Source organism: Sphaeramia orbicularis, chromosome 24 (assembly GCF_902148855.1).
Source record: "Sphaeramia orbicularis chromosome 24, fSphaOr1.1, whole genome shotgun sequence".
Lineage (NCBI taxonomy): Eukaryota > Metazoa > Chordata > Actinopteri > Kurtiformes > Apogonidae > Sphaeramia > Sphaeramia orbicularis.
The window spans coordinates 38,094,303-38,107,901 of record NC_043979.1 but is presented as its reverse complement, the minus strand read 5'-3'; the positions used below and the strand labels follow the sequence as shown (position 1 = coordinate 38,107,901).

The 13,599-nt window shown below is 37.3% G+C and overlaps 1 protein-coding gene across 1 annotated transcript; it reads left to right on the top strand.

Annotated features, from left to right (window-relative positions):
• LOC115415143 (hydroperoxide isomerase ALOXE3-like) lies at nucleotides 1-13,154 on the top strand. The gene is made up of 15 exons (XM_030128616.1): nucleotides 1-33; nucleotides 890-1,052; nucleotides 2,783-2,990; nucleotides 3,076-3,157; nucleotides 3,232-3,354; nucleotides 3,452-3,555; nucleotides 5,530-5,702; nucleotides 7,238-7,381; nucleotides 7,499-7,702; nucleotides 9,157-9,243; nucleotides 9,371-9,537; nucleotides 9,686-9,807; nucleotides 9,903-10,003; nucleotides 12,095-12,265; nucleotides 12,350-13,154. Exons 2-15 carry the CDS (start codon nucleotides 906-908, stop codon nucleotides 12,527-12,529), a joined length of 2,013 nt encoding a protein of 670 aa, XP_029984476.1. The 5' UTR covers nucleotides 1-33; nucleotides 890-905; the 3' UTR covers nucleotides 12,530-13,154.
• Nucleotides 13,155-13,599: the final 445 nt, after the last annotated feature.

Sequence of the window (13,599 nt, the reverse complement as noted above, 5' to 3'; positions counted from 1 at the left end):
GGAAAAGCCAAAACTTACATCTGAACTGACCAGGTAAGGGAAAATAATGTCGGTTTTGTACAACTGATGATCAAATGACTTTATATGTGATGATGTACTGGGTAATACAAAAACATTTAGCGTGTCTCTAATGTATCTAAACTTTAATGCTTGAATTTATATACAAGCATATTTAAAAATTATTTGTGGGTTTTTTTAGAAGTAGAAAAATTAAGCGCATTGTTGATTTGACTATGGTACAAAAAAAGAGTTTTGTGTATGTTGCAAATTTGCAACAACAGGTAAAAAAGGCAAAACATATTTTCCGATCTCAGGCATGGAGATTGTTTTATTGTTGCCACAACAAGCTATTTTTATAATGATTATACGAATGAACTGCAGTGGCATTTCCTATACAAAATGCAGTGAGCTGATAATTCTTTTTTTTTCTCTTTAAAATCTTCGCATAAATTATCTTATTTACAACAATTGCTTCAAATTTACACCCAGGTTTTGTATATGTCTTCCTACGAGAAACAAGTGCTTGCCAAAGGTCCGTAGAAACATGTCGAATATGCCCGAACCGGTATTTCAGCTGTTTCTGTGATGGAAACAGTTCGCACAAATTTACAACAACTGGCATTAAGCGGTTAATAATAATAATAATAATAATAATAATAATAATAATAATACATTTCTTGGCACTCAAGGACACCGTACAGTAAACAGGAGAGTATAAAACAAGCAATAAAACTGGGTCTTTGGCTAGTTGGGAAATATTACAAGGTTTTAATCCAGCAGAACGACAAACCTGCCAACAAAATGACACATGTAATGATGTCCCCTCCTGGGCAGGGCACAAAATTTCAATGTTTGGCTTATTTTTATTTTATTGCATTCTTATGAACAGCCTCCAGTGAGTGACCATGGCTGAGTATCAGGTAGAGGTGTTGACAGGTGATATGGAATATGCTGGAACAAGAGACCATATCTATGTGACCTTAACTGGAGCTGATGGGAAAAGTGAGCGAACGGAGTTGGACAACTTTGGCCTGGACTTCAGGACTGGGGATGTGAGTGAATCTAACCATGCACTATGCTTCATGCTTAATTCAAGTACAAAAAAATATCAGTCAGTGGAACAAGTATACTCATATACTCATCATTTATTAACATTTGTTTGTCTCTTATGGAGAAGCTGTCAAATACAGTCATACATTAACATGGTTTGATTTTTTTTTTTTTTTCAATATATTTATTGAGATTTTTACAGGCTATATACACAAAATAGAAACATATAAACAATCAAACAAAAAGGCACATTTAAAATCAATGCTTGAATTCATGAGAGTCCAGAAAATGTTTGTTATTTATAGGTAATTTTTTTTTTTTTTTTTTTTGGGGGGGGGGGGGGGGGGGGGGGCATTGTTTTTTTTAATCAGTATTTTATATTATTTACTAAATGCTGCTGACAACTGGGACCTGAGTACGATGTTTCATTTCTGTGTATTTTATATGCTGAAATGACAAACAAATTTCAATCTGAATACAACATATGATTGTGGACCTGTACAGGGAATAATTCTAATGTCCCAGATACCCACAACAGATAAGTCAAATCTTTGTTCTTAATATAATTAATGAAATGGCCCCATGCTTTTTCTAAAGTATCTTGTTTGTCTTTTAAAGTTCCTGTGATTTTTTTTTTTCCAAATGCACTGGAAAAAACATCCCTCCAAAACAAGTAAAAAATAAATAAATAAATAAAATAAAAAAAATACAAGATATTTTTGCTTGAATTAAGAAAAAAAATCTGGAAATGGACCAAGTGAAAAATATCTCGCTAAGATTTCTTTAAATAAGATTTTCAAGATCTATTGTCTAAAAATAAGTTCTTATATCTCACTGAAAAGTTACTCTTTAGGTGATTATGTCTTATTTTAAGTATGATGAGATATTTTGACTAGAAATGAGAAAAATACATTTTTAAGATTTAGATTTTTTTCCAGTGTTTGGGCAGGGTAAAAAAATAAGAAAATGCTATAATGTACAATAAATAATGACAGCTTTGTAAAATAAATAACATGTGATTGTATGAATAAGATAAAGTGCAGACAGGATATGACAGAATGTAAACATGAGCGGTGCATTATGGGACATTTTATGTTTATAATTACCCCCCCCCCCAAAGTGGAGGAAAGGGTATTGTTTACTGGTTTGGTTTGTTTGTTTTACAACTCTGGCAGCAAAACTATTGGTCGAATTCATACCAAATGGGTTTCTAGATTACCAGTGACCCAGAATAGATGTGGTTACATTTCGGAAAAGTAGGTCAAAGTTTCAAGTTTTTGGGGAAGTTTTTCAACCCCCCCACACCCAACCCCCCCCCCCCCCCCCCCCCCCATTTACTTATAATGGGCGAAATTTCAAATGTCTAAAAAATCATCAATTTTGTTTCAATTTACTTCAAACTTGGCACATATATAGAGGCAACTGATATGTTGACATCAGTACATACACAGACATGATGACATCAGTTGGATCGATGCCAAAATAAGCTACGATACATGTGAGAGGCGGGGTTTGTTGCGCCGTTGTGCCTGGCACCAGTTGTTGTTATTGTAAAATGTTTGTGTTTAACAGTTAAGACTTGGTTGAGATGTTTTGTACAGGATGTTTGATGTTCTTATATTGATTCATGCATTATCCGTTCTAAATAGTGTGACCTTTCTGCACTTCTTGACTGACAGATGTTTAGTTAAAGCTTGTGTTCTCAGCTCATGAATGTTTAACATCTTCACAGACAGCGACCTACACTATCAAAACCAACTCGTCTTTGGGAAAACTTCTGTTGATCAAGTTGGAAAAAGAAGCCAATACTCTTCTAGTCATGGAAGATGAGTGGTACTGCTCCAAAATAGTGGTGAAGACTCCAGAAGGAGATGCCATCCTTTTCCCCTGTCACTTATGGATGTCCAGGGGTGAAGTGGTGGAGCTGAGAGGAGGAAAAGGTCTGGTAAAAACACCCAGAATCAGCCCACAGTTTGTTACCATTTACTTGAAAATGCAATTGTTTTTTTCCTTTTTATGTTTAAGCTACTAAGGTTTTCGAGGACGACCACCCTGCATTGGTCGACCACCGGAAACAGGAACTGATCCAGAAGAAGAACACCTTCCAGTAAGTTGTGCACAGTGCATATCTGGAATTATAAATACAGAATCAAATGCTCATGAGGTTAAATGTCTGTTTAGATGGAGGGTTTTGGATGAAGGAATACCCCACATCAACCATTACAAAGAAGTGGCAGAGCTCCCAGCTGAAATCCGCTTCTCTAAGTCCAAATCAAGTGAGATACTGCACACAAAAATAAAAAGGTGAGCCCACTATATTTAGAATGACAGTCAAATATGAACACAATATGGATTTATCTCCGTATCATGCATTGTGTTTCCTTTCTTGGCTCGATTGCAGTGGAATCGAACTCATGTTGAAGGGAATGCTTGGATCTGCTGAAAACTGGGAAACCATTGACGACATGAAAAAAATCTTTTGGCTCAAGAAAACACCAATGTCAGGTAGATTCTTTTTTTTTTTCCCACAATGTCTTCATTCCAATTTTTTATAAAACACCAACGTGACATCATGAATTGCGTAAATATACATCGCCACTTTTAATTGGCGTGTTATCTGTTCGCAGTATAAGCTTTCCACGTGTATGTTCATGCTACGTCAAATACCTCACGATCAGCGGTTATGAATATGTAAACCGAAGATCTTGGCGTAAATTGACATGCGATCAAATGGCGTTGAATAGCACGTAAAAGGATGAAAATGCATATGATAGCGCGCCAAATGCGATAAGAACTGGCGTGACATACAACGCAAGCCTGAAAACAGAGACAATCCTCACACTCAACAAGAGGATAAAACAAATACCAGCACTCCTCTGTTTAAAGCAGGTCATCTACACATGATAGAGCATGATACAGGGGTTGGACAAAATAATGGAAACACCTTAAAAAATCAACAAAATATAATTTAATATGGTATAGGTCCGCCTTTTGCGGCAATTACAGCCTCAATTCTCCGAGGTATTGATTCATACAACTTGTGAATTGTTTCCAAAGGAATTTTAAGCCATTCTTCAGTTAGAATACCCTCCAACTCTTTTAGAGACGATGGCGGTGGAAATCGACGTCTTACTTGAATCTCTAAAACTGACCATAAATGCTCAATAATGTTGAGGTCTGGGGACTGTGCCGGCCATACGAGATGCTCAGCTTCATTAGAATGTTCCTCATGCCATTCTTTAACAATTCTAGCTGTATGGATTGGGGCATTATCATCTTGAGGTGAAGGTGTTTCCATTATTTTGTCCAACTCCTGTACATTATATACACAATAGAAAACATAGCATTGCATCTCATGTAAAAAAAAAAAAAAAAAAAAAAAAAAAAAAAAAGTGACAGATCACAGCAAAAAAAAAAAAGTCAGACATGGAAACTACAAGGTTCACCTACATCATTCTCCATCTTCTTCGGGTGATATGTTTACATTCTTAACATATTTAACCCATAAAGACCCAGGGTGACTTTTGTGGCAGTTCCCAAATGAATTTCTCTATTTTTAACCTTTCTTAAATGATTTACTCAAATATTATGCTCTGTATTTTGCATTTCTATGTGAAAATCAGGTATTTTCTTAATTAATGTACTGATTATATAGATGATCCTTAAAGCACTGATTAAAATTGAGGGTTGTTATATCCAAAACAGAGAAAACTAAAGATTTTTTTTTTTTTCCCTGCAAAATCTATCATTAACTGAACATAAAATAAGTGTCTCCATGCACTGTCATTGATGCAGCTTTAAGGGTATTATTGGTGAATCAATGCTGTAGAAGATGACAGTGTTTCCATGGTAACTATGGAGCCTCTGAATGTCCAAATGGGTCATATCTGATGACCATGAAAAGATGACAACCTGTATTTTACACCAATTATTTGGATCAAGAGGTATTAAACATTTTATATCTGTGAATAATTTTGGTTGCCAGTGGATGTTTGGGTCTTTATGGGTTAACAAAAGGTCCCCATATTCTCAAACACATGTTTTTTAGATTTCAAAATATACGTGATTCTTTCAGTTGGAAGGTTTATTAACATCTGTCTCATTCATTGAGTCACATCTGGTCTATGAGTCCTTTTCCATATTAATCCAATACTTTTTTTTGGCATTAAGCAGTTTTAACTGTAGTTTGTAGTTCACTGATCTTATAGTTTAATCAACTGTAATGAAGGTAATTCAATAATGATTGAACATGTCTATGTATGATTCTGACATTGATATTTCTTGCTTTTTTTAAACCAGTTTGCCAGATTTTTTCTCTTATCAATAAGTAGTAACACCCATATTAATTTCCTAAGCAACTAAACGCAAACAGGAGAAATAATTGCAAGAATTTCCAGCCTCATTGACAAAAGCTACTTCACGCCAGTTCCATTTATATAGTATCTTATATATCATACTGACTCATTGCCATCCTTCCAGAGTATGTAACAGAGCACTGGAAAGATGACGATTTCTTTGGATCCCAGTTTCTAAACGCCATCAACCCAAAAGTGATCAAGCGCTGCTCAGAGCTTCCACCAAACTTTCCGGTCACAGATAAGATGGTGCAGCCGTTCCTGGAGAAAGGAAGCTCTCTGCAGAAGGAAATGGAGGTATGGAAGAGGTGTGGCATTGAATGGAAAAACCATTTTGCATTCAAAGTGTACAAGCTTGAGGATACGAGTAATACCATTGGAAATTAACATAAATCCTTCTGTAAATAAAATATACATAAACATATTTTACACATCTGTTTAGTTATTTATATTTTATACTACTCTTCAACCCATTGTTGTCCTTGTTTCTAGTTGAATGTTTGGTTGTGTTAGGTCTATGTTTAACCCATAAAGACCCAGTACTACTTTTTCGGCAGTTCCCAAATGAGTTTTTCCTCTATATTTAACTCATCTTAAGTGTTTTCTCACCATTTATTGTAATATTATCCTTTTTAATTAGAGTATTTTTCAGTGTAAATCATGCATTTTCCTATATTTAATTTACTGATCATGTAGATGTTCATAAAATCTCAGAGTAAATTCAAACGTTACTATGTCAGAAACAGAGAAAACGGAAGAAAAAGCAACTTTTTCAGTAAAATACATAATTAACTGAACATAAACCAAGTGTCTCCATCCACTGTCATTGATCCAACTCCATGGGTTTTACTAGTGAATCAATGTTGTAGAAGATGATGGTGTTTCCACGGTAACTATAAAGCCTCTGAATGTCCAAATGGGTCATATCTGATGACCATGAAAAGATGACAAACTGTATTTTACACCAAATATTTACATGTTTTGATAGGATTAGTGGATGAACAGGTATTAAACAGTTTAGATCAGTAGATGGTTTGGTCACCAGTGGCTGTTTGGGTCTTCATGGGTTAAGTGAATCTGTGTACCATTCGTTTTTCAGTTTAAAACCAAAAATCTAAAAACAAAAAAAGACTCGTTTTTTTGTTTTTCATTTTCAAAACCAGAATGAAAAACGGATAACGGTTCGTTTTTACATTTCCCGATTTAGTGCTCAAATCAAAAATGGAAAAAACGGATAATGACCGTTTCGTATTTTCAATATAGTTCAGTCGTCTGACCCGGAAGTAGTTGTAACTATGGAAAAAATAAACAAACGGAATCATGGCTGGACTGGAAGAATATTTTGCTATAATTAAGCTGCCGTTTATCTTGTTAATTCAGAAAAATAGAGAAGAATTTATTTTTTTGTGTGAATGCAATACGCTTCCGTATCAAACAACTGCTTAATTATAGAAAAATATTCCTCCAGTCCGGCCATGATTCTGTTTGTTTATTTTTCCCTAGTTACGACTACTTCCAGGTCAGACAACTGAACTATAATGAAAATAGCAAAATTGGATTAAACGGTTGTTATCCGTTTTTTCCATTTTTTAATTTGATAATTTAATTTTTTGTTTTTTGATTTTTGGTTTTAAATTGAAAAACGAATGATACACAGATTTAAGTGCATTGGTGTTTATGCTGAAATAGTACGTCAAGAGCTAAGAAACCCAAAACCAAATTCCTTGCTTGTGTTCACATACTTGGCGAACAAAGCTGATTCTGAAACGTCACATGCAATTTTTGTAATTCTGTGCTACTGAGTAATGTTTTACTTGTCTCAATCTTTATAGAAAGGCAATATATTCCTCTATGACCAGAAGATGATGGATGGAATATCCCCTAGACTCCAGGATGGTAAACCTCTGCATGTGACTCCTTGCATCTGTCTGCTCTATTCAAACCCAGAAAAGAAACTGATGCCAATAGCAATACAGGTATTTCACTGATACTGACACACATACACGCACAGTAGAAAGATTAAACTTAAAGGTTATTTACTCTGTGGTGGATTAGTGACTGTCACTTTTTTAATCAAATATTTTTAATTCCAGCTGCATCAACAACCCTCTGAGACAAACCCCATTTTTCTGCCCAGTGACTCGGAGACGGACTGGCTCCTGGCCAAGATGTTTGTTAAAAACGCAGATTTAATGGATCATCAGGCGGTCCACCACCTCATGAACACCCATTTCCTTGCAGAGGCCTATTGTGTTGCAACTCACCGCTGCCTCCCTGTGGTTCATCCAATTTACAAGGTATTAACTCTAAAACAGAGATCGACCAGTTCAGGGTATTGTAATCTGGTCCACAAGTGTGTATGCATATCCAGTCTAATCTAAACTATGGCACATTTTAACTCTACCATGTCTTGGTCTAATGAGAAGATGGTCCTGATCTGGATCCAAATTGAAGTTTTTGTAGAACAGTTTTTACTTTTTCAGAAAATGAAAACATACTATATATAGGTACACTAGTGCATTGATGATCCTGAACTTCATTGTCAATACCAACAGTAGGATGCAAAAAACACCAAAAAAAAAATTCCCAACCCTGAGGGGCAACATCCTGGTCCCCCAGCACGGATATTTGCTGCGCATTCATGCATGCTGTACTGTATTAGCTCAGCAGTCACCGCCAAATCGTGATTGTAGGCATGGTAACATGATTGTAAGGCTATTGTATTCTAAAATTACCAATATCTCCCAAAATATCAGTCCTATCAACTTGCCGTTTTCACTAGTCTCTTCCTTGACCAAAAATACACAAATATGCCAAACTGCAGCAGTCAGCTCTTTCTGGATTTGGTGTGATACCTGAGACACACACACACTAACCGAGTCCACTTCACTTTTATAGTATGTGCTACCACACAACAGTATCTATTAGCATGACAAATTTCTTGCTGATCTGGAAGAGCTTCATATTGTCTGATAATGGGACTGGGTGTATTGACACTGAAATTACATCCACTGCACCTCAATTGATGTTAAAAATCTCTAATTGTCTGCATCTAAATCTGATGTTTTTACTCAGTTTTCATAGTTGATATGCTAGAGAAGTTGTTAAACTGATTTTCACTGTTCCTGTAACAATGACAGTAATACCTATTCTTTTTAATCACCCTGGTTCAGTTGATATAATTAACCCTGTAAAGCCTGAACCATCAAATCACTGACAGAAAATTCCAGTTCTTTGAAACTGGAGCCTTTATCGGTCCTTCTGAACAACCAAAAAATGTTTTTTCAAATATCAATTTCCATGTATGAGTTTCAATTTTGTGTCATATTTGATCCATCAGGTCTCAATGCTCAAATATTATTATTTTTGTACAAACAAAATCATAACACAAACATGTCTAACAAATTGGTAATTGCTTTTCAAAATTGGCAAAGTTCTGCCTCCTTCCTCATTAATGACAGTCTTATAGTGTCACTGGAAAGGCCTCTGGTGAATGAATTCCTCTCCCCTGGTGGATTATCTGTGTATTGCATGTATCTAATTGTATACATCAGGTTTTTCCAGAAAAAAAACACCACACTGATCATGCAGAGGGCTTCAAAACTCATGTATCAAATATGATATATTAGGTGTTATAGGGATATGCGGTGGAACCTGGTTTCAGTTTTGTGTGATTTTGTGATCGCAACAAATGTTCAATATCCTGCCCATTGTTTCCCTGTAATTCACTCTCATTTTTTTCTTTGTACAGCTGCTGATCCCACATTTCCGGTACACTCTCCCTATCAACACCGGAGGGCGCTTAAATCTCTTTGGACCTGAAGGAGCTTTGAGCATCGTATGAATCCTTACGTTTATTTCACAATATTTGGACATATCTGCTCCAACATAGTCGTTTTGTAAGTAGTTTATTACAGTGTGCAGACTTTTTGTGTAATCCTCTGACCTTTCGTACCACCGTTTAGAGCTCACTTGGATACGAGGGTCTGATGGAGCTGATGAGAAGGGGTTTATCTGCAGTGACGTTCAGCGCCCTTTGTCTGCCATACAACATCACTTCAAGAGGACTAGAGTCTGTCCCGAACTTCTACTTCAGAGATGATGGGCTGAAGCTGTGGGGCATTGTCAACAGGTTGCACATTCGACAATGAAACTCCTTGCAGTTGCCACACAGAGAGCCATCTTTCATAGCAATTTAACAAACTAGCCACACAAAATGCATGTAAAAATTAAAGTACAACATGTGGATAATTAAAATCGCTTTGTTCATTGATTATCAGTTACGTCAAGGCTATGGTCGAGTTCTACTACCCCTCAGATGACGATGTGCGGAAAGACTCTGAGCTCCAGGACTGGATCAGTGAGATATTCACCCATGGCGTCTTGGGAAAGAAGGAATCAGGTACAGTATGTAACCCTCGAAATATACTGTACGCCATGGTAGTTTTACATCCAGGTATTAGGATTCAATTAATTTCCCAACTATGTTGCCAACAGAGTTCCCAGAAAGCTTCAGTACTGTGGAGGAACTGGTCCGCTTTCTCACCATGGTGGTCTTTACTGTAACAGGTCGACATGCTGCGCTCAATGATGGTCAGGTCAGTCAACAGTAAATACTTGGTTTGTTAGTTTGGATAAGAACCATTTTATTATTGCACTTGTGTGGAACATGGAGCAATGCTGATTCAGTTAATATTTGTATTCTATTTTCCTGGGTGTTACTTTAGCATGACATGCAAAGGTTGTATTTTTTTATGTACTTCTGCATCCCAAAAATATTTATATTTGATACACTGGAAATAAGTTGACAGTACAGGTTAATACTTTGTAGAGCTGCAACCAATTAATCGATTCAAAGTGATCCCAAAAAATCATTCAACCACAATTCTTCTGAATCAAAGCTTTGTTTCCTTCATTTCTCTGCTGTTAAACATTGGTTCCGCTGTTGTGTTTCACACGAACGCTTATTGTGACGCACAAAGAAGCTTCAATTCAGGTAAACTGCAATAGAATATTTCCCTTCAATCAATTCGAGTCGTTTAATTGAATCGTGAATTTTTGTATTCACTTCAAGCACCTAATCGATAAATCAGTTAAAGCTCTAATACTTTGTCTAAAGAGAAATATAAATTTTAACCAATTTTGTATACAGTTCCTAGATTTGAGAGAAGATTTATCATTCTAGTTTCTTTGCGTCTTTAAACTTGGGTTTAAAAAGTGTCATCTTAGACCAGTGTTTCTCAATGGGGGCAGTATTGCCCCCCAGGGAGCGTTGGGACACTGTCGGGGGCCTTTGGAACAAGAAAGCTGAGCAGGGGGTGTTAGTCTGTATAAGTATCAATATCAAGCTGCATGTTATGCCCCCCCCCAGTCTTCGATGGTAACATCCATCGCGCCTCCCCTGATTGCAAGATCAGACCCACTCACCCTGCTCAACAATTAGCTACGGAGCGCTATACTCCCCCCTTATGATAACGTAAAGGGGCGTTGGCTCAAAAAAGGTTGAGAAACACTGTCTAAAGGCGGCCTTACACTGTGCGAGTTTAGAGACGATTTCTCACTCATGCAACTCTTTCTGGGATCGGGCCCGATGTGCCTCTAATCGTGTGTCGTGCTTCGTGCAGTGTACATGGGGTAAAGAGAAGCGATTAGCACCTCACGACCAGCAATCGTGTGTTCGCAAGGAAAACGGAGCTGTTTGAAATCCTACTCGCTCCTCGTGAGTGTGTCGTACTGTCAAAGCAGTGCCACGAACCGATGTGCCTCAAATTCTCACACTGTGCATGCGCGAACACAGACGCGTACAGTAGCGTACAAGCTAACAGTAGCTGGCTATTGTCCTAGTGCAGTTTAGCTGTTGCAGCTTACCTCTAGTTCCTGGATGACAGCCCATACTGTCCACGTCTGGACAACCAATGCCTGCACCGAACACATCGTTATCTTTTCTTCCTTTTTGATTCCTCACAGATAATGGCACATATTACCAAAGCAGCTCGTTGGTTTTTGTTTAGCACTACCATTTCATGACTCACGCCAATGCACAATCGTCTATATGCGCTTTTACAGATTCCTTGGTATTTTAACGTTGTATTTCCGGATACAACACTCAAACGTGTCGTGCGTCCTGTGGTGTATGGTCCTACAGTGTGAGCAGTCAGGTCGCATACGAGCGTCGGTCCGTACAGTGTGAGAACAGGAATCGTGAGCCTGACTGTACGACTGATTCGCACAGTTTGAGATGGAGCTGCGTGCAACGATCAAAATAATCGCACAGTGTATGGCCGCCTTTAGACTAATCATAATGGCTCCCCAGGACACTTGTTCCATTTTAATTATAAGTAATGCAATTAAACTATTCCAATGTTTTGTCATGGTTGTTGCAATTCACACTATTTTGTGACCAGAACACTCAAAGAAATATTCAACATATAGATAATTTTCCAACATGTTTTCTCAGCAGTGTTACCAACTTTGACCAATTAGTGCATTTCGTATCAGTTGTGTGTCAGACTATTATGGCATTACCATGGAATTTCTATTTCCATTTCATGTTTTCTCAAAATCGAGCTCTGAGGGTCATTGTATCTTTGGGAGATTTTCTTCAAAGTTAGAACCACACAAGTGAAATTAAATTAATCATTTATGACAAATTACAGAGACAGAGATAAAGGCGTGTTTCTCTTCTTTAGTTCGACTACCACTCCTGGGTGCCTAATGGATCACTACTCCTGATGAAACCTCCTCCAACCTCTAAGGGCCAGTCCAGCATGAAGACGGTCATGGAGACCCTCCCAAATTTAGGAGACACAGTCAGCTTCGCAGCCCTGGCCTGGGTGCTTTCACAAACATACTCAGATACTGTAAGTTTAATGAACATGAGGCTAATTCATCTGTAACAGGTTTTAAATTCCATCCTACAGTTGATTTCTCGTGTCATTTTGCAGGTCACCATAGGTCAGTTCCCTGAAGAACGATTTGATGAGCCTGTCCCCAAGCAGATAATCAAGGAGTTTCAGGCTGAATTGTCGTACCTTTCCGAAGCCATTTCTAGCAGAAACTCACAGCTTGAAGTCCCCTACATTTATCTGAACCCTAATCGGGTACAGAACAGCATAACCATTTAAATACATATGAGAAAGTCCACATATATTTACCTTTGCATGCAGGTACATGTGTTGAATTTATAAAACCCATAATAACTGAGGTGGTAGAGGCTGTTAATGTGATTTTGCATTCTGTGGGATGAAATTCTTGTAATTTGTGTGTGAAGAACTACATTAAGGTCAACTGTATTGTTTGAAGTACTTTACAATTATCTGACAAAGGCTACGTTCAGACAGCAGGTCTTAATGCACAATTTGGATTTTTTGGTGAAATCCGATTTTTTTGTGTGTTTGTTCATATTACACATTAAATGCGACTTCTATCAGTTTTGTGTTTGAACTGAATGTGACCCTGAGGTGACCAATATACGCAAAAAAGGTGCTGATGTAATACATGACCACACAGACACACACTGTTTTTTTTGTGCTGCTCCTCCACCTGGGACGCAGAATTGTGACGTTTGTCGCATTTCACCTTTAACGTAAAGATCAGATAAATGCGACCTAGCCATTCAGACTGAGGTCGCATTGTAAAATATCAGAAATGCATATGGATTTAGGACCACATATGAAAGTAGCCTGAGAGTGGATTTCAGCTGTTCAAACTATCTTTAACAGATTGGCTATAGGTCACATATGGGCAAAATAAATAAATAAATTAATTAATAATAATCGGATTTGGGCCACTTTTTAGCTGCAGTCTGAACATAGCCAAAGACTGCATTTTACTGAATAAGACATAAGATGATCTGTGGAAGGGTTACAGAAGCATGGAGTAGAAAGAAATTTAGAAGGTTAATGTCATTTGGTGTACATATACACACTGGAATTTGAAAATAAAATGTCAAATGTGTGTAACAGTTTTGTCAAGTGTATTTATTTCACATCTAATGTCAGCTAATAGTGACTTGATACAAGTCACCCAGGTTTTCTTTCCAGAAGTTTGCAAAATTATGCAGCAGCTTCACCATGAATCCAATCATTGAGTATATACAGGGGTTGGACAAAATAATGGAAACACCTTCACCTCAAGATAATAATGCCCCAATCCATACAGCTAGAATTGTTAAAGAATGGCATGAGGAACATTC